Raw genomic sequence first — 20,403 nt, 5'->3', positions numbered from 1 at the left:
AATCAAACAACAAGCAGCAAGAGACTTTGCACTCACGGTTTCAGTTTCAAGCTCTGTTCCTGTCCTGATTTCAATACAAAGCTTTGTTTTAGCTATTTCCAGGGGTTTAAACTGTTCCCAGTATTTTGACTATGCCTTTGCTTTCAGTGAGGTTTAATTAAACCTAGAACAATACCTTTCATTCCTCTCCTTCTCCCCCTTCCCTTCAACAGCCTGTGGCTGGGTTTGACAATCAGCTGATTGTCAGCCCTGGCTACACTGTTAACTTTATGGCTGGTTTGTATGGTGCCTTAAAAATGTTTTCCATTATGTATGGAACATTTTATGGTTCTTATTCCATTTTATGGCACCTTAAATTGGGTGCAGGTGCACGTATTAATATGTTAGTCATGGCATAAATGTAAGATAACATGAACAAGGGGCCACAGACTACCCATTTTGTTTGAATGGAGAACTCAGTCATTTTCTAGCCTTAGTTTCTATACCTATATTCCCAATTTTGTGGAACAGCCATGTTGAAATCCTGTCTCCTTGGTGCCTTTTCAGATGCATGTAATTCATCTGGGAATAATTTGTTAGTTAGAACTTAACCAACATGATATCAGAACCGTTGCTGTTTCATAAATAGACTAAAATGGAAACGGTGGGCCTGATCTTCATTCTTTGCTACAGTCTCTTAGAAGACTTAGCTCTCTCTTTGGTCTTGGCTCATCTGGATCTGGAAGCCCAGCTGGGTGTCTGTAAATTGGTCCATTGCAGTTTTGTCCTGGTGTGTGTGCTCCTTAGACATAGTGACCCTTATTTGAGCTGGAATAGCTGTCCTGGGCCTCTGGGTTACAAATGGGTTAGAAAACTGTTATAAACGTTCAGTTTTGCCCAAATTCTCTGGTTGGCTCAGTGCTTCATCTAGGCACCTGATTTGCACTGTGGTCTGAGCCCCTTTGATTTCCTTCTGAGCTCATAGTTTAGCTCCTTAAACCCTTGCTGCAGCTCATCTTCCTTAGCAAGTTTCAAGTTCACCATAACTTTTCTCATTTCTCCCTGTTCCCGGAAAATTTTGTGGCCCATTTTATACAAACTGCAGATCACCTCATCAATCCAAGTGTGCTCAGACCAGAGCAGATTTCTCCTACAAATATTTTAATCTTTTGACTACAGGTCATTTTTCAGGCTTCTCTTTCTGAGAAACCTCCAGGCTATGCTATAATTCCTTTGCAAAATCTCTGGCTCTTGCTATGTATAGATCATTTTACTATCTTGGTTACGTTCGGTATCAATGAGCATCTTCCTTTATTTGTTACACAGTAAATACCCACTGGAGATCCTCCATCCAATTACTTCAAATGCCTGAATGGCATCACAAGTGCATTTTATTTAAGCCAGTGGTTCTCAATGGGGATCTTCTCTAACTTGTGAATTGAGCATCACTTCATTTAAAAAAAATGAATTTATTGACGTGTTTAGTGTCAAAGAGGCTTAATGCGATTCATACATTATTTGTAGTGAAAACTGCAATTTCTTCTTAATTCGTAATTCTCTAAGTGTTTACTTTAGGTTAAGCCTTGCATCCAAGTGATTGTGGGGCAAAAGGGATGGGAGGTTAGAAGACTCCTGAACATTTCCTATTGGAGTCTTAGGTGGATCTATTTAAGTGGATTCCTCTTCAGTGTCTAGCTTTCTTTTTTCAGTTGTCCTTTGGAGGCACTTAACTGTCCATTTATTCTATAGGGAACATAGGCACCCAACTCTCCACTTAGGAATTAGGAGTTGCAGCACCTAATATGTAGGCACCTAGGATTAGATATAGCCCTAAGTGATGATGCAAGGATCACTTGCATGTAATGATATTAAAAAAACCAAGGCCAGGATTATGACTTGCCAAGTCTTAGTTTGAAAAATGCACCTGCTACCCTTTGATAAATGATTCATTTGGCAAATGCTCAAGGCTGTCTCATAGTTTATCTTGATGACATTTTAATTCATAACTAGCTAGCAGATGTACATGCAAACTTTTTGCCTAACACTGTGATGCTTAGGAAGGTATAGAAGGGGGGTGGAAAAACAGGTCCTACCAACACATGTGACATCCAGTTGGACATTAGCAGTTTCTAAATATGTTGCTTGTCATGAACATGATGAGTGAAAGAGGACAAGCAACAGTCTCTGAATTAAAGATGTCACTTGAATGTGTTTTGTGTGGCTCTTTTTTTCCTTCCATATATCTGTAATACTATGTAATAACATAAACAATGTATTTAGACTATGATTTCAGGAAACATTGATATTCAGTTTTAAATTGAAAGTTGCACATACACAATTTGTTTAAGTCTTTATAGCTCTAGATAACAGACTTATAAATATTCTGGGACAACTTAAGGCGGTGAGAACACAAGGAATGAGAGACATTGGCATTCAGTGGCTAAGGCAGTGGTTCTCATCCTTTTTGGACTTGAGGTCCCCCTCCATAACTTGTAAATTGAGTGGTGCCTAATTACAAAAACTAATTTATAGAGTGTGGTGCTTGCGCCTTGCAGAGGGGCCTCACAGTGGGAGTGGGGGACTGTTCAGGCAGAGACAAGCCTGAGCCTGTGTTTACATGCTTGATTTATCTGCTTATCTTTTAACACCTCTCATCTCCTCACATCTCAAGGCACCCTTCAAAAAGGTCTGGTGGCATGTAGGCGTGTACGTATGGGCATCGCTTGTATTCATTGTGTTGAAAATGTAGTTTGCAGTTAAGCGTCCTGTTAAAGCAGAGGAACAGGAATATCCTGCTTCATTGGAAACATTTTGCTTTCATTATTGGACTGAGTATGCACTTTGTGAATATGTAATGCTGGGGTTTTTGCCTTTGTCAAGTTCCCTTCCCAGTTTGAGGACAAGATTATGCAAGAAGCATAGTAGGTGGAATGATTGTAGTGTGCTTTGGCCTGATACGTCCACATACATTTCTGTCAAGCCCTAGAACATATGCCACCCAGCGTCCTGAGTTAGTGGATGTAAAGTATCACCTACTGAATCAGACCTTTGTTTAATTCACCAGTGGAAATGGGAACTGTGTTTCTTCAGTTATTTATGCTTTAATGATGAAGTGCATAATGTAAGGGTGCTGCTTATACATTGATACTGACTGTTCAGTTGTAACAATATCTTTATCTGTTTAGCAGCAAGCATGAGACCGGTCTCTGAAGACCAGATTCCTCTGCATGAAGAATTCATATACTGTTGTGGAGCCGCTACTCAGGTCCTGAAGTGTGGGCCCTGGAGAGACCTCTTGAATGGTGAAAGTACAGATCTCCCCAGGCTCTTATTTCTGATTATTCCTGGTAAGTTTTTTTTTTTTTTTAAAAAGACTACACTTTTTAATTAGAGGAATGCTGGTAAGTTATATTTAAACATGAAAAAAAATTACTTGGTAAATTGCACAGGGAATTTGGGTACTATTCTTGCCTCTACTTCAAAATCCCTCTACTTAGTTTTGTGTATTAATTGCACAATCATACTTTTTTCTAGTTTCCAAATACTGGCACTGTCTCTGTTACAAATGGTGCTGTATGCAGCTGCATTTGAAAATGTTTGAATGCATTTTACTGTTATTTCCTTTCAGCATGAGGTTTATGTTGCATCTGCCCATGGATTGTCTTGTCCAATTCTCCTCCTGACTGTTTCTCTTTCTTGGGTTTTTGTTTGTAACCATATCGCTGACTTGTCAGCCTTGCATGTATTCCAGTCAAATGATCAGAAGAGGGGAAAAACTTGTCAGTAAATCTTTAAAATAAAATATCCTTACTTTAGGGATAATGGTTTTAAAATTCTAGATTTTATTATTAATCGTATTTAGTATGGCTTGTATTTTAAAATTTTAGGGACAGCTGAAGTTAATGAGACTTTTGCAGTTGGCATTAGTGGAGGCAGGATTTGACTTAGAGTGATCAAATGTAGCATATCAGTTTAAGTATCCAAGTGAATTCAGTAGTGACTGATTATTTGGAAACAGTTTTGATGTTTCTAACTTGCTTAACATGGCAAAGTATTATATTTAAGAGAGAATACTAATTGTAAGGAATTGCACAGTATTGAAATAAAAGACCCTCCTATTATCAAGTTTGCAAGCTTATTATGTGTTTGACTTCAAAGTAGTTTTTGTTTTAACTAAACTTTAGTACAGTGAAAACATGCTTAAGAGCAAGTTAAAAAAAGCCTTCTTGTTTCATGGTTTGCATGAAAACAGCTTCTTTGTGTTTGCATCTGTTGCACGAGTAAAATGATTGAACATGTAGGCTTCTCGTTACCTCCCAGGTTTAGGTACCTAATTGTGATTTTTCTGGAGTATAATTGGGTAGAAGCTTACTAATGTATAATAAAATAATCAACCCTTGCTACAAGCCTGAGAGGTTACCAGTAAATAGGAAGTCATTGGAGAGTCTGGAGATGATTGAAGAGGCCGATTTTGAGATCCACATATTCAACTGAAGACATGGCAAACTGTTCTGGGAGAAAGGACTAGACCCTGGTGATGTCAGGTCACAACTCTTTCGCTTTGTCTCACCTGTCCACCTCCATAGCAAGAGGCGTCTTGCTCATTATGATTGATGCCTTGTCATACATCATGGCACCAGTGGGGATGTTTGTGATTGAGGGCACTGAACCCTTAGTACAGGGAACTCCAATCCACCCACCCGACCCTTCAGCACAGGCTGGGCAAACCCCAGACCAAACTCCCTCTCCCTTCCCCCCACCCCCGCACCCCTATTCTGAAGATGGCACCAAAACTGCAGGGGAACAGCAAACATCTGTGGGTCTGGGGAATTGCTGTAATTCATGGTGCTTCCTGCAAAGCTCCATGAGTTACAGCAGGGAGTGCATATCCGTCAGCACCCCATGTCTCTCAGGTCTTGGTGTTTAATATCGTATTTTTTCAGACTGGTCTATAAGATAGCTCTTATTTTGCCCATAAAATAAGACCTAGACCTGCTCTAGACCTGTGACCATAAGTGAGTTGGGAGTATAGGATTTGATTTGGGAGCTGATTTGTCAGGCATCATTATGACGTATCCTGTTCAACAGAGCTGGTGCTATATAAACACGGTTGCAATGCTTGTAGTGTTTGCTTGAGCCAGAATGCTTGTGCATTCATTCTCCTGTCCTTCTAACTGATATGGAGGATCTTTTGAAGACATCACTACTGATATTTCAAAGCTTTCAGGTGTTTCCTATGTCATCCAAGTTTTACACCTGTACAATAGGTTAGAAATAACTACAACCAAACAAGAATTTTGTTTGGGTCATGATTTCATAATTATCAAAGACACCTTTTGGATGTCTCCCAAATCATAGCACTAGCAGATTTTATCCAGTGTTGAATATAATTATCTATGTTTACTTCTTGAAAAATGTGGCTACCCAAAGAGGGGAAATGCTCAACATTCTCTAAGCACTGCCCTCTAATTGTAATATGCAGAGGAACAGCTGGCTGGTTTGGTGTGGGTTGCTAAAGTATCTTGGTTTTTGTGAGGTTGATATCGAGTCCAAGCATTCCATGTACGTCGCAGAAGCAATTAAAAGCGACTTCATAGATTTCATAGACATTTGGGCTGGAAGGGACCCCAGAGGATCATCGAGTCCAGCCCCCTGCCCGAGGGGCAGGAAGTCGGCAGGAATCATAGGATCCCAGCAAGATAAGCTTCAGTTGAGTGGGCACACACGACACGATTGTTAGTGTGTTGAAGATCAGTAATGGGAGAGTTAGTTATTTTGTACTTGGAACATAACCGGTTGATGTTAAAGAGATTCCTGTCTATGTGATGCTGGGTGCTGACTCCAGATGGAAGCGTATCAGCAATGAGATACAGAATAGCTGTGATACAGCTGGAAAACAGTGTTGGTACAATTGCACATCTTTGCTTGACTCCAGTTCTATTAGTGAAGGGTCCATTTCCAAGCCACTGCTTAGGCCTGTTGCTGTCATGTTGTTATGAAGAAATCTGATGTTAACACATTTTGATGGACATCCAGATCTCATCAGGATCTTTCATAGGGCAAAGCCTGTAGTCAGTTCAGCGAAAGGCATGTAAAGATCTCAGTGATGTTTCTTGCTGGACAGCTGCAGAAGAAATGCCACAAAGATCATGTCTGTTGTATCTGAGTGGTCTGAAACCACACTGGGACTTGGATAGATCTTTTCAGTGAGGAAAATGAGTCCACTGAGGAGAATACAGGTGAGGGCAGGAGTGCAGTACCATGGTAATTTCTGTGGTCTTACCTGTGTATGGTTATGATTCTGGCATCTCTCAAGTCACTGTGAATCTGTTTGTGTTTCCAGATTTTCATAATTATGGTGTGTCGCTGCTGAGAGCTTTTATCCACTGTGCTTATACATTTCAGCTGGTATTCCATCATGACCACGTGCTTTGTTGTTCTTCATCAGCTTAATAGGCCTTTTTGGTAAGTTGGCAGATCTTTCAAGAGCTCCACAACTGAGATTCTGATGTTGAAGACAATACCACTGAAACCATTTCACAACACCCCATTAATGGGTGAAAGTACAAGTCACCTAGTAGTGGGGTGTTGTGGAATGGCTTCATTGGTTTTGTGTTCAACATTAGAATTTTGGTTCACGAATTCTTGAAAGTGCTCCTTCCACTCGGTGACGATAGTGGAGCTGTCCTTAAAGAGTGGTGGGACCTCAGAGGGATGGCTCCTTGTGTGCTTGGCCCATATATAGCTTTTGTTGTGCTGGAGAAAATTACACGTGTTGTGGCTGTCAGGAAACCTTTGAATCTCTTTCACTTCGTCTTCCCACCACTTGTTCTTTCACACTCATATTTTTCTCTTGGTCTTGGTTTTTAATGTGGTGATAAATGCTTTGCTTCTGTTTGAAGCTGATGCCATTCATCCTGGCTTTGAAGTCTCCTTTTCCTGTCAATGAGAGCTTGAATTTCCCTGCCACTGTCATTGAACCAGTCCTGGTGTTTCTTTATGGAGAAGCTTAGAGAGTTCTTTGCACACCTCATGGATGTCCTTCTTGAGGCTGTCCGAGTGAGCCAGTGTGTCAAGATCATCAAGGACATTGGAGAGTTTCTCACTAAGGCACTACCATAGTTGATCTTTTTCTTTTCTTTTCTTTTTTTTTTTTCTAAAGCAAGGTCTTCTAGGCACCCTGCAAAAAGAGAACCTGATGTACTATACTGTCTACTCTTATGCCCAGAAGTAACAGTCAACTTAAGTAACTATTTCTCCTGTTTGCTGTAGATGTGTTCCTGAGCATGGACCTGCCTTTAGGTGAAAGGTGAAAAAATAGCATGTAAGACAGATCAGAACAGACCAGTTTAGCTGGAACTCTGCAAACATTGCATTTACTAAACGGAGACTCAGAAACAGGTGCAAATGAAACATTCATAACATCCTTTCTGTTCACGCAGTCTGAAAGCCTTTACTAACAGCTGATTGACATTTTTCCTGTTATTTTCAGCCTTGAGCATACATGTTGAAATTCCTTGACTGTGAAAACAGATTTTAGAAAATAAATGGACTATTAAATAAAGTATTGGATCATGGGATAATGAATGGTAGGGGGGAGGGGGGTGCATTTCTGGCAGGCACTGACACAGCTGGAGATGCTGAGGGCCCTTTGCTTTCTCCCAGACCCATATCCTAGCCGATTGTTAACTGCTAGGAACCAGAAGGTTAGTATTGCTACTATAAATAATACAAATGGGATGGGAGGGGGTAATGACAGACAGAGATCCCTTTTATGTGCTAAAAATTTAAAAGTTAAATGCACTTTATCATGGATAGGTTGTACAAGAAATAAGTCACAGACTGGATTGTGTAAAGTATGGTCTCAGAGGGACTATGATTTTGTATCCAATTATGTGAACTATCTTTTATAACCCCTTAGTAGGAAGAGTTAGCTGTGTTACTCTGAAGTCAGGCAGAAGGCAGGGTAGAGATGTAACTAAATCAGAGATGTATAAGCCTTCACAGCATCTGATGAAATGAGCTTGGGCTCACAAAAGTTGATGAATCTTTTGATTTAGTTGCTCCATAAGGTGAATCTCTTCCCTGTCCCTCAATGGGTTAACTGCCTTGTAGATCCCTATTGATCTATTCCAACCTTCTTGGCAGGTGTACCACAAATTAGCTCTAATCCAATGCCACTCATCCCCTTCCTCTGACTGATCTGCTGCTCAGTTTTCTACTCCCTGCCCTATCTGCTGCTGTGCTGCCTGGCTCTTCGCTGTGTGCTATGCTGAGAGACTGCCCGTGTCACTTGTGGTACATGTGCCACAAGTTGGCCACCCCTGACCTATTCAGCTGCCTTCAGCTTTCCCAGCAGTGTCTCCTCCCCCTATCCTTTGTCTTTCAATTCCATTTTCTCTAGGACCCCTGCTTTCTGCAAATCCATGCTTAGCATCTGAAATAGACTGTCACTTGAGAAAAATTATACCTGTCTGAATCTGTTAGTTGCCAAAGTGCCTCACTGCCTGGCCTTCTGACTAGGGTTATAGTAACTAGGATATGATTTCTGTCAACATGAATCTTAGTGGTTTTTGAACTGAGATGTAAATATTGACTGAGACAAAGCAGATGTCAGTGTTTTTTTTCAAGGGATGATGAATACTGATGGTTGGTGAAACAAGGACCATGCATTTGAAGGATGCCTTCAAAAAAGATTACATTAAAAGAGTGTTAAGTTTGGAAAGTCAAGTACTCAGAAATTAGAAAATGTTCGAATTAAGATTTCTCATGCAACCTTAGTTTGGTTCCCTTGTAGGTGCAATGTGATACAGGCTTAATGATATAATAGCATACTGGGTTTTTTTTCCTAAACTTTGGTCCACCCCTGATGTTACCCTCTTTAACTCTTTCTTGCTTCTCTCTGTCTTCCTTTTATCCTAATACTCCTGCCCCAGTCCTGCCTTCTCAGCTTCTGCTCCTCACCTCTGTCTGCACAGGCTCTTCTTTGCTGTATCCTGTCTCACCTCTGCGTTCAGGTCAGGGTGTTGGCTCCTTGTTGTCTGGGCAGCAGCAGGGGAAACATTGAGTCCATTTTACCTTTCCCTTAATTTGGCTTAAAAATCATGACATTTAAAAAAAATTAAAAAAAAGAAAAAACAGTTTTTAATCCTTCAAGGTTCATATTTTCAGGTTTGCCCCTGAAACTCTGAAAACTGGAAATGTATCTCACTTTAAAAAAGGGAAGGAAACCTCTCCCTAGTTTTGTCTTTGGGTTGGAGTTTTTTAAAACCTAAAAAATATTATGGAACACCTGCAAACTGGCAGTGCTGCTCAAATAATAACCAGAAATATCTGGAAATCTTTGTGTTATGACCCTGCTATGACTTAAATGTAACAATTTTCACTTTGAGATTCAGGATTAACAGGCTGGCATTGTCTGACCAAAGTGCTGGCACTTAGGTTGCAGGTGCTAATAGTGGAGTTGAGTGAATTATTCTGACTTGGAAGTGCCTTGTAGACATCCTGTTAATTGTGTGAGTAACTCAGGTGTTGCATGTTAGATGCAAACATGCCACACATTAAAGCAATTTATCACTAGTAAAAAGAGCAAACCTATTTCAAAGAAGTTACTGTTTGAATATAGCGCTTCACTGTGGTGGGTAAGCATGCCTTAATTTTCATGTCTGGCATGCTGGCATTTAGGCTAGAGACAGAAGTGAGAGGCAGGGGCTGGGGGGCAAATGCACTGGGCCAGCCAGGCATCGGCTCCTCCAGCTGGGGTATGCCCAGTGTGGAGGGAAGCGATGCCCCCACTGGGGGCTTTTTGTTCCCCTGCAGTCTGGCGTGGTGGTCTGGAAAACACAGGGTGTGTTTCTGAAAGAGGGAGAGAGAGTTTCATTATGGAATTAAAAAGGACAGTTACCTTTTGTACAATGACAATACCCAATATATGTCTGGATGAAAAGGAGGAGCAGGAAAGTTTGTTGTTTCAGTGCGTGAAAAGGAAAGGGCTTGACTCATGGACGCTTGGGGCTTTTCACGGAGTGGATGGACTAAAAAATGCATGTAAGACATACATGGTGTATGCTACTGGTGGTAAGCCCTGACCAGGGAAACATAAAAGAAAAGCAGCAGCCAGGTGGGCTCCATGGATGGCTGCTGAGGGAGCACAGGATGTAGCAATGCAGTCCCAAGAGGAGGTGCAGGCTTTGAGAGACCAGGTTAGGGATCTGGAAGAAAAGATTAAGCAGTTGAAAATTCATCACTGTCAAATGATTGCAAAGGCTTTATAGGCAGGTGTTATACAGAAGGCAACAGCACAAGAGAGATGAATTAAGGAATATACTCAGGTCTCTCTTTATGCGAGGGTTGCATTCCAAAAAAACCTCCCATAAAGCGAATTCGCATAAAGCAAATCTATTATTACATGTAGTTGGTAGAGATACGTACGAGCCTCACTACTGCCCCCCCCTCCCCCCTTAACAAATTCAAACAGTAATCACACAATACAATAACTGCTGCATGGAGAGGGTGTGAGATCTATGCTGCAAGCAGCAGCATGCGCAGTGGGCATGCTCGCCCTGCACTGCCTTGGCAACACCTTCTCCACGTGGCCCTACTGTTCCCCGCTTCCCTGCCCCAGGTGCTTCGGTAGGCATGACCCAGTACAGCAGGGAGCTCGTAGCCTCTCCGCACAGCCCCGCTGTTCCCAGCCTGTCCGGGTCACATCTGCCCGACTAGAGAGGCACCTGGGGCAGGGAAGCAGGGTGGCAGGGAATGGCATCTGATCATCCTGCACTGCCCTGAGAACGCACTTCCTGTGCCTGTTGCACTTTGAGGGGCACAGCCCTGTGCCACAGGAGGCACGTGGCCAGAGAAGTGGGGTTTGGGGCACTGGGACCAGGCAGGGAGAGGAGCCAAGCCAGGCCCAGGGCCCACTGTGCCCGTGCGCCCACCCCTTCCCCTTAGAAGTGTGCACGACAGTGGGGAGCCGGCCCTCCCCCTCCTGCAACAAGCCACTGGAGGCTCTGTCCTGCTTCCTGCTGGGGCCCTGCAGCTGCACACTGCAGCCCTGGGCCCTAAGCACCCCCCCGGCTGGACAGCAGCCCCAGCCCAGCCCAGCCCAGCTCTCTCCCTACAAGGGACACAATCCCCCTCTCTCCCCGCCCGACTTACCTGCTGGAGCTGCCTTCAAGGCTACTTGGGGCCATGCGCATGTACTGTCTCACCACCTTCTTCCACTTCTTCCCAGCTCCCTGCAGGCTGGAACTCTGCCAGGCTGCAGGGAGCTCATTGCTGGCCGACTTCGGGTAGAATTGGATTTCTCACACAAAGCGAATTCTGGTATAAATAAGGTCGTCGCATATAAGCAAATTTGCACAAAATAAATTTGCATAAAGAGAGACCCGAGTGTAAATGTAAGACATTGGAGAGTGAACTTTGGCAATTTTAAAGAGAATCTTGCTGAAGCACAGGCAGGAATATGAGCAGTTATACGGGATGCTAAAGAGCAGAATGGGTCAAAGGTAAACCACCAGTGTTGTTGAGAGGCGATTTATAGCTTTCCGGGTCAGCTGCAGGAGAAGCAGGGAGTAGTGGTGGCCATCACAGCTGGTTTGAGGCAGCCTGGTAACTGGAATGAAAACATTTGGTTGGACTGAGATTCCCTGGACCCTGGTGGAGGTAGATGCTATCTGAAGATGCTAAAGCTTTGAGTCCTTATGCTCCTTTGAGGCAGGAGTTGCATGATGTAAAGGAAAAGATGGAACAGTGTCCTATGGCTCCAGTAGTAACACAGCAGATTAAAAAGATGGAATAAACTCCAGCTGCAGGGGGAGCAGGAGATGGTACTGCACCAGATCAGCAGCAGTGCAGGGTAGAACAGACTGTCACTAACTGCTCCTTTAGCACCAGAACAGGTGAGAGCACCAGCTATGAACTTAGGTCCGTTAAACAAGGATACAGCCATTCAGTGGTTTGCAGAGTGTTTGGATCAGACGGGATCGATTGTTTCTGATTACCAAACTGCAGCTGAAGCTAGTTGTAATTCAGAGATCTGGTCAGTGATTAAAGTGGCTTTGGGTGATGGCCAGCCAGTTGGAAATAACTCATACAGGTGGGCTACAAACATTTTGACTGCACTTTTAGGTGCTTGGATAGTGTTCAGTTATACTTTATGAAAGTGCAGAAACCCATAGGAGGTCTTGAATCTTATATCCAGAGGAAGCAGTTGTTAGGATGTGCATCAGGTTTGATTCCACAGCTGGGAAATAGAGATTATAAAACTTTGATTTGAGATTCAAGACCACCCTAATAGAAGAGTTGGTTTCACAGGAGAAAAGTCACATTAGGACCTACTGATGATGCTATGCAGTGGCCCGAGTTGAAAACTTGCATTTGAAAGGCAGGAATAATATACAGGGAGAATGGTCCTAAAAAGGAGGTACGGAATAAGGGTGATAGAGGAGAACCTCTACAAGCAGTTACATTTAGTGACAATGGACTACCTTCCTAGAAGTTTGGCACTCCTCAGCACAAGGTGGGATTCAGGGCAAGAGGTGCAAGTAGAGGTCAAGGACTCAGAGGTAGGATGAAATGTGGAATCTGCAGAGAGGGTCAGAATGAGGAAGGTCGTGATTCCCTCCGGACAGAGGTCTGGAAGAAATGTATGTGTATGGGAGAAAGATGGAGACAAGTGGAATGGGGATCCCACTAATGCATTGGTGAAGAGATTGACAGAGGTAATTTGGACACAGGAGCTATCAGAAGGAGCAGAGCCAGACCCACATCAGTCAGTTCAGCCTTCAGCACCTCCTGACTCACAATAAGGATGCCCCACTCCCCAAGTGCCTGGGGGCTAGTAGGACAGGTTTGCTTTGACTACTGGGGGTGCCTGCGCCCAACCATTAAAGCTTTAGTGGGAGACAAGGAGAATGTGAAAACCCCACATGCTGATTGATACTGGAGCCTCTATCAGTATTTTGAACAGCATTGGGTTCCAGATGGGGTTTTGATGGACCCCAATCATTTGCAACTGCAGTCCTATAACTGGAGAGTATACTTGGGAGTATATACTGGACTCACCAGTAACCCAATTTATTGTGACAAATAGGAGAGTGAAGGTTTTGGGAGAAATATGGCATACAGAAGCATAACCCAGGAGGAGACGGTGAGAATGGAATTTTAGGAATGATGGCTTTGCAGCAGGGAGGAGTACTGCTGGATTTAGCTAATGGGTGTCTGTGGAAACAACCAGTAGAGGAAAAGAGTGTGTTGATTTCGGCAGTGTATCATTGTGCAGCTATCAAGACTCCTGCTGTAATTGATAGGATTGATCAGGATGAGTGGATGCAGGCATTTCCTAAGGTTGGGCAAAGCAAAAGTTGAAATGTGGCAAGATACAGGCTTTATGTCTTGATCGAGGGACCAGACCTTCAGCCACAGAGTCAATATAAATATCCATCAGAAGCTGGAGTGGGATTACAACCCACAATAGATAGTTTGTTGAGTCAGGAAGTGACAGTACAGATGCCTAGTGTGCGGTTTCCCAAGTTGTCCCATTCTGAAGGCAAATGGGAAAACCCGGAGACTAACAATAGACTTCAGAGCCTTGAATGCAATGACTCATTTCATAGCTCCTGTTGTGGCAAAATACCCTGAAATTCTAGCAGCCATAGCAGGAGGGGTGAAATGGTTTTCAGTACTGGACTTGGCTAATGCATTTTTTGCTGTTCCCTTGGCACAAGAATGCTGGTATAAATTTGGATTCACATTCAAGGAAAAACAGTATCATTTTACTCAAGTACCCCAAAGATTTTCCAGTGCCCCAGCAATATGTGATGCACAGGTGGTAGGGATGTGAGGCGAACTTTCTCCAGACAGATTATGACAACACACCATTTTGACTATGTAAAAAGAAGTGTTTCACATTGAGAAAATGGGAATACATTGTAGGAGGGGCCTGTTCAAGAAAGTGTGGGGACTTCAAAGAACTGTTGGAAAGCCAGTGATTCACAGTCTGGAAGGTGCGTGAAGCAGAGTCAGTGCCTCATGGCCCGGGAGGGGCCAGGAGAAAGATGGATCCAGAGCCTCAGCGTGGAGTCAAGAGAGGGAAAGATCTGATGAGAGGTTTGCAGTTCAGGAAAGGCCAGGTTAGCAGGGCTAGGTGCCAAGGTGTCACTGGTCCAGGAGCATGGCCAGGACCCAAAGAGTGGTCAGAGTCCAGAGGATACAACTGGAGACCTAAGAAGTTCAGGAACCCATAGCCCAAAGGGTTGTGGAAGAACCCTGAAAGACATCTGGCAATCCAGAGAAAGGGCCCTAGAGAGGTCAAAAAACTGAGAGAGACCACTACTAAGACTGCCAGAGCTGGGAGCCCAAGATCTCTACTAGCCTGAGAAGGAGCCAGAAAGTCCAGAAGTGAGAGACTGTGCCCATGAGGAATGAAGATGATCATGGCAGGAGAGCCTGGAAATTGGTCCTGGCTAAGACCTGAAAACTACACCCTCCTAGGACTGGTTAATGTGGTGGAGCTACTTGTGGCAGGGTAGTCTCTACAAAATGCCACGTGTTGCCACCCCAGAGAGAGGCAAGTATAGGGTGCCTGAAAACCCTGCCTCCTACTGCATTGTGAGTTACCCTTGATGGGAAAAGACTAGGGGGGAACATACCCCAACAGAAAAACCTTTGGTGAAGCAAAGCGGGAAAATGTGTGGCAGGGAGAGCCTTGGAGCACCTGTCTCTTTAAAAAGAAAATACTGTTTAAAAAAAAAGCCTTTGTAAGAAGATATGCAGGGAGTCTCTGGATGAGCTCCAGCACGGGCAGGGCCAAGGCAAAGCCTGCCAAGTGTCAAAAGTGATTCCATGACCTGAACTAACCTAAAGAGGGTCAAGCCCCCCCCCCCCCCCCCTTTTGTCTTTGTGTTTTGCAGTGATGCGTACATTGCCACTGCATGTCAGCACTGTAAATATGAATATTCCCCTGCAAGGAGTTTTCTTTGACAGGTTCGTATGTGTTTTTCTTTTGCAGAAACTGTAGTGTAAAATTCAATCCAGTAGCAAAGGTGACTGATAGACCAGGAGGCCTCATTACCATCAATAGAATCAACAGCATCTTTCTCATCTAAGCAGTGGCTTTACTATTATAACCAGAATTGTTTTGTGTTGTCTGTCTTGTTGTTTGGTTGGCTGGTTGAAGTTGTCAAAAGTTTAAATGCATATGAGTATCATGAAAATATTGTAAAAATCATTGCTAATACCCCCTCTAAAAATTGAATTTGTCTGTGGATCCCAGACCAGGATACTTCCATCCAGCTTGGGCTGGAAAGTTGTTCTGAGAGTTGAAACCAAGGGTAGCAATTCATATGAAAGTTTCAGGTTGTAAATGGGTGTATGTTGTAGCCATGAATCTGATATCTATTAGATCAACTTAAATAGTTGGGGAAAAAAAAATTCTTAGCAAGCTTTCGGGTTTAAAAACTCTTCGTCAGGCTGACCACATCAAATTCACCCAAAAAACCTTGTCTGCCTCAAGTTGTAAATTCCATTTGTTTAGCAAAATGGCATTAATTAAAAAGGTAACGTGTGTATTTTTATTAAACCACCTGATAAAATGTTTTAACGCTATAAAGATAATTTTTTTTGCATTCAGATGCTGTTAACAACACCAGTATATCAGGAGGTGCGTTAAAAACTGCATTAACCCATTGTTGGGAGAAGGAACTAATGCTCAGGTTTTCCCCTTTCAGGGGAGAGTGTTGTCAGGCTCCTTCTTGCATGCTCCCTCTAGCTCTGCAAGCGCTGCGTTCCTCTCTGCACAGTGCCACAACTTTAACAGGAAAGGTGGAGAATGCCTTTAGTCCATCTTATTCTTCAGGCTGGTAGTTAGAGTGCTCATGTGGGAAGTGCAGGGGATTTGTGTCTGAATACCGTTAAGCTAAGGGAGTCATGCAACCCAGGTCACCCACTTCCTGAGCTTGTGCTGTAATGGGTAGTGTGTTGCAGAAGAAGTAGCTGGTGCCACACAACTCCAAAGAACTAACTAGTCACCAAAATCCAAAGATGGGTGGAGGGTTGGATGGTAAGTCCAGATTTCTCATAGCTGCCTTCCTGAAGACCTTAATTAGGCACCTAAGGAAGAGTTTTAAATGGATCCTCCTGTCTGGCTTTTACTATTGGTTCCTAAGTGTTGCCTTTTTCCTTTAGTATGCAGGCTGTTGTGACCCCCCACTCCAACGTGCTGGAGTCCCCTTGATTCTCCTTAGATACCTGTGTTGGGTTTATAAATTCCAGGAGCTGAGCTCCCAAGTACCTTGGAGCTTAAATTTCTCCATGCCTCAGATCCACATTTTACAGAGAGGGATAATATTTTTTCTACCTTTAAAGGAATGTTGGGAGGGGAAAAAATGCTTCGCCTTCTGAGACCACTATCCATATTATAAAGTGACATACTGAGAACATTCAGAAGCAAATCAGTAGAGAAATCAAGAAAAGGACAATGGAAACCCATGGTTGTTATTGTCTATCAGTTGGCTAAATGTAGTAATGCTTATTCTTCATAAGTCAGATATCCTGCAGTGTACGTTGTTTGCTTTGATTTAGTGTCGTGCTTCGGCAAGACGTCTGTTAGATGCAGAACACAAAAGGCACCAGGGCAGCTGTAGGGGGAAATCTGGAAGTTTGGAACACCTTGCAACATATTCCCAGACAAACAATCAGAATGATGTGGCTCCTCTCATCTCTATGCCAGCTTTTGTAAAGTTATGATAAATATTTCCTGGCATAGATTTTTTTGTGCTGGAAAGTATGTATTTATAATTCTGTTCCTTTTATTGTGTGATGTAATACAAGAAAAGGCAAAAGGATAGCTCTGAAGTGGTTTGATGAAAGAAAAAATCCAGGCAAGAACTGATGTTTGAGTCTTGCCCCCAAAATAGAGGATGGTAGAGCCAGGCGCTTGTTGGTCTGGGCCGTGTGTGGTTAGGCCTTCTGTAGATGATTCATTGTTCTACTTTTAATGAAGTGATCTGATGCATAGTTTTCCAGTCTAAGAAAATTCAAGCATATGATTTGTTTTATGTTCAAAGCAAACTGTTTTTAGCATACAGAAGGGAAAGATACCAAATGCTGTGGACCCTGCTTCTGTTGGAGTTGGTGGCAACAAGCCCAGACTTTTCAAGGAATTTGGAATTGTATTTTGTATATTTATTTCCTCTTCATTGCGTGTGTAAAAGGGTCAAATTGATCTCCCACTCTGATTTGTACCGAAAAAAAAGTTATCTAAAAAACTTTATCCAGCACCCCTTAAAGATTCTGACAAAGGTTCCATTGACTTCAGTGTTGCAGGATTAAAACTGTGGCAGAAGCCAAATCCTGCTTATACTTGCAAGAATTAAAATGTAGAGACTTTTAGTAGTGTTAATCCTAATGCAGCAAAGATCAGGTAACCTGTTTTTTAGGGTGTCTATTCTTATTTGTATTTAGGGTGTGGACAGTGCATTGATTGTGGCAAAGTCACATCCCAGGCGAAAAAAGTCAGTGCCCACACAGACACAACATGTAAAATCCAGGATTATTCATTGAGCGATAACATGTGCTGCCGCCTCTCTGCCACCAGGTGGCAGAGCTGACAGCCTCTGGTCCATGGCCAACCAGTTCTCCAGTAGGAAGTGCACAGTTGGATCTGCAGTGTGGGAGGTTTGTCTGGTGAACAAGCATGTGCCGCCCTTGCATTTCATCTCCTTCACTGACCCATAGGATATCATGGCTAATTTCACCCAAATCATAGAATCAGAGAAATTTAGGGTTGGAAGAGACCTCAAGAGGTCATCTAGTCCAATTCCCTGCTCAACAAAGTAGGACCAGCCTCAACTAGATCATCCCAGGCAAGGCTTTATCTACCTGGGTCTTAAAAACCTCCAAGGATGGAGATTCTACAACCTCTCTGGGTAGCCTGTTTTAGTGCTTTATTACTGTCCCCATGAGAAAGTTTAGGTTAGATATTAGGAACAACTTCCCTTGCTGCAACTTGAGACCATTGCTCCTTGTTCTGTCATCTGCCACCACTGAGGACAGTCCAGCTCCATCTTCTTTTGAACCACCCTGCAGGGAGCTGAAGGCTGCTATTAAATCTCCTCTTGGTCTTCTCTTCTCCAGACTAAATAAGCCCAGTTCCCTCAGTCTCTCCTCATAAGTGTCTCAGCCCCCTCACCATTTTCATAGATTTCATAGACATTTGGGCTGGAAGGGACCTCGGAATATCATCGAGTCCAGCCCCCTGCCCCAGGGGCAGGAAGTCAACAGGGATCATAGGGTCGCAGCAAGATAAACATCCAGTTTTCTCTTGAAGGTGTTCAAAGTAGGTGCTTGAACCACCTCCAGTGGCAGACCATTCCAGACCTTGGGGGCTTAGACAGTAAGGAAATTCTTCCTTATGTCCAGTCTGAAATGGTCATGAAGGAGTTTGTGACCGTTTGACCTTGTCATCCCCTGGGGCACTCTGGTGAACAGATGTTCTCCCAGATCCTGGTGAGCACCCCTGATAACTTGTAGGTGGCCACCAGATCACTCCTGAGCCTGCGTTTTTCCAGGCTGAAGAGTCCCATGGCTCTCAGCCTCTCATCATAAGGTCTGTTTTCCTGACCTCTGATCATGCGCATGGTTCTCTTCTGGACTCTCTCTGCCCTCTGGTAGATTCTCTCCAATCTCTACACCCTTTCTGTATTAGGGGGTCCAAAACTGGGCCCAGTACTCCAGATGTGGAATCACCAGAGGTAAATAGAGGAGAATAATAATTTCCCTCAATCTGCGGGCAGTGCTTCTACTAGTGCAACCCAGTATGCTGTTAGCGCTCTCTTTGCAACAAGGTTCCTGAACTGTGGGGGTGGGAGCCATTGATGGCACCCACATTTCCATCCTTTCCTTTGAGCACTGTGTCTAGGACCTCACTGACTGCAGGGGCTTTTTCTTGGTAATGGTACAAGACATAGTGGATTACATCAAACTTTCTGCTTTCATTAATGTCAACTGGCCAGGAAAGGTCCATAATTCCATGTTCTTCAGGAACTCCCATGTTATTCAGGAACTCTGGGCTCCCTGAACTGATAGAGTGGGAAGCGTTTGCCTGTGAGGTTCCCACTGGTGAAGTGGAGGTAGTGACAGTACCCCCACTGCCAATTGGGGTCACACCCACTGTAGTCCTTTTCGCTTCAGATGCCAAGCAGCCACCTCCACCTTTTGACTTGGATTGTTGTCATGCCTGGAGGAAATCCTGACAATGTTTAGGACCTATGGTCAAGCAGCCCTAGATGTCTGCTGTGGGTTGATCCCTGGCTGGTGTTCAAAAATTGGTACCAATCCTGAGCCTTAAGCATGTACCTGGGGAGTATGACCTCCTGGGTTGCATGCAGCAGCAGCAGCCACTCCCTGTGCCCCCTGGACGAGCTGCAGGTCTCTCCTGCGCCCTGCCCTATCCTGGCTGGGCAGACCCGGTCCTTGCCCCTGTCCCACTCCCTCCTTCACCAAGGAGGCCTTGATCTGCGCCCCCATGCCTGGTCCCTCCCCACCCCCTCCTTCCACCGCAACAGATTTACCAGCTGCACACAGCTCTCCAAGCTGCCAGGCTCTGCTCCTCACCGTCTACGTGCTGCACTGCAGCTGTGTACATACACAAGGCATTTATCAGCCAAATTATCGGCCATATCAGGCCGATTACCAATAGAGTCAATTTTCTTTATATCTGTGCTGATCCAATATCGAAGCAATGTATTGGTGCACCTCTACTGCTCAGTGAATAGAATTTGGAACTGATTTGGCCCGAGATGTGAAAGTGCAAAAAAAGAAAAAAAAAGAAAAAGTACTTTGTGTAAGTAGGTGCAAAAGTACTCTGCTTAAAAGCGTGCTGAAACTTGCTGCGGTCAGGGTTGGGGCCAGAGTCAGACTTGCAGCATCTGTCCTCCCCTCTGTTCTTTAACTCCACCTACTGTCACAGCTCACTTCCACCTTGTGCTCGGGGAGGAAACAGAGCCCGAGCAGGGTCTGACAGGATGGGGACGGCGGTTGTTGGCAAGAAGTCTTCCCCATGCAGCAGTGGGAGTGGGGGTAGAGGCTGTTGTAGCTGTGGGAGTGGGATGAATTCAAGACAGCCCTCCGATACTTAGATTCTACACCTGGAACATTCATAGATTCATGGATGTTAGGGTCAGAAGGGACCTCAATAGATCATCGAGTCCGACCCCCTGCATAGGCAGGAAAGTGTGCTGGGTTCAGATGACCCCCAGCCAGATGCCTATCTAACCTCCTCTTGAAGACCCTCAGGGTAGGGGAGAGCACCACCTCCTTTGGGAGCCCATTCCAGACTTTGGCCACTCGAACTGTGAAGAAGTTCTTCCTAACGTCTAGTCTAAATTTGCTCTCTGCTAGCTTGTGGCCATTATTTCTTGTAAC

At 44.0% G+C, this 20,403-nt stretch overlaps 1 protein-coding gene across 3 annotated transcripts in view; it reads left to right on the top strand.

Moving 5' to 3' along the window:
• The window catches only part of LDAH (lipid droplet associated hydrolase), a 217,149-nt gene that overhangs the window by 4,860 nt on the left and 191,886 nt on the right, over nt 1–20,403 (top strand). For all 3 annotated transcript variants that reach the window (XM_006034383.3, XM_006034382.3, XM_025216356.1), the window contains exon 2: nt 3,165–3,326. In XM_006034383.3, coding sequence (XP_006034445.2) covers nt 3,173–3,326 — 154 coding nt within the window. In that variant the 5' untranslated portion in view covers nt 3,165–3,172. The remainder of the gene's footprint in view (nt 1–3,164; nt 3,327–20,403) is intronic.

This window comes from Alligator sinensis, unplaced genomic scaffold, assembly GCF_000455745.1.
Source record: "Alligator sinensis unplaced genomic scaffold, ASM45574v1 scaffold200_2, whole genome shotgun sequence".
Classification (NCBI taxonomy): Eukaryota; Metazoa; Chordata; order Crocodylia; family Alligatoridae; genus Alligator; species Alligator sinensis.
Note: the sequence above shows the minus strand (reverse complement) of the source record. Positions and strands in the feature narration are given on the sequence as shown.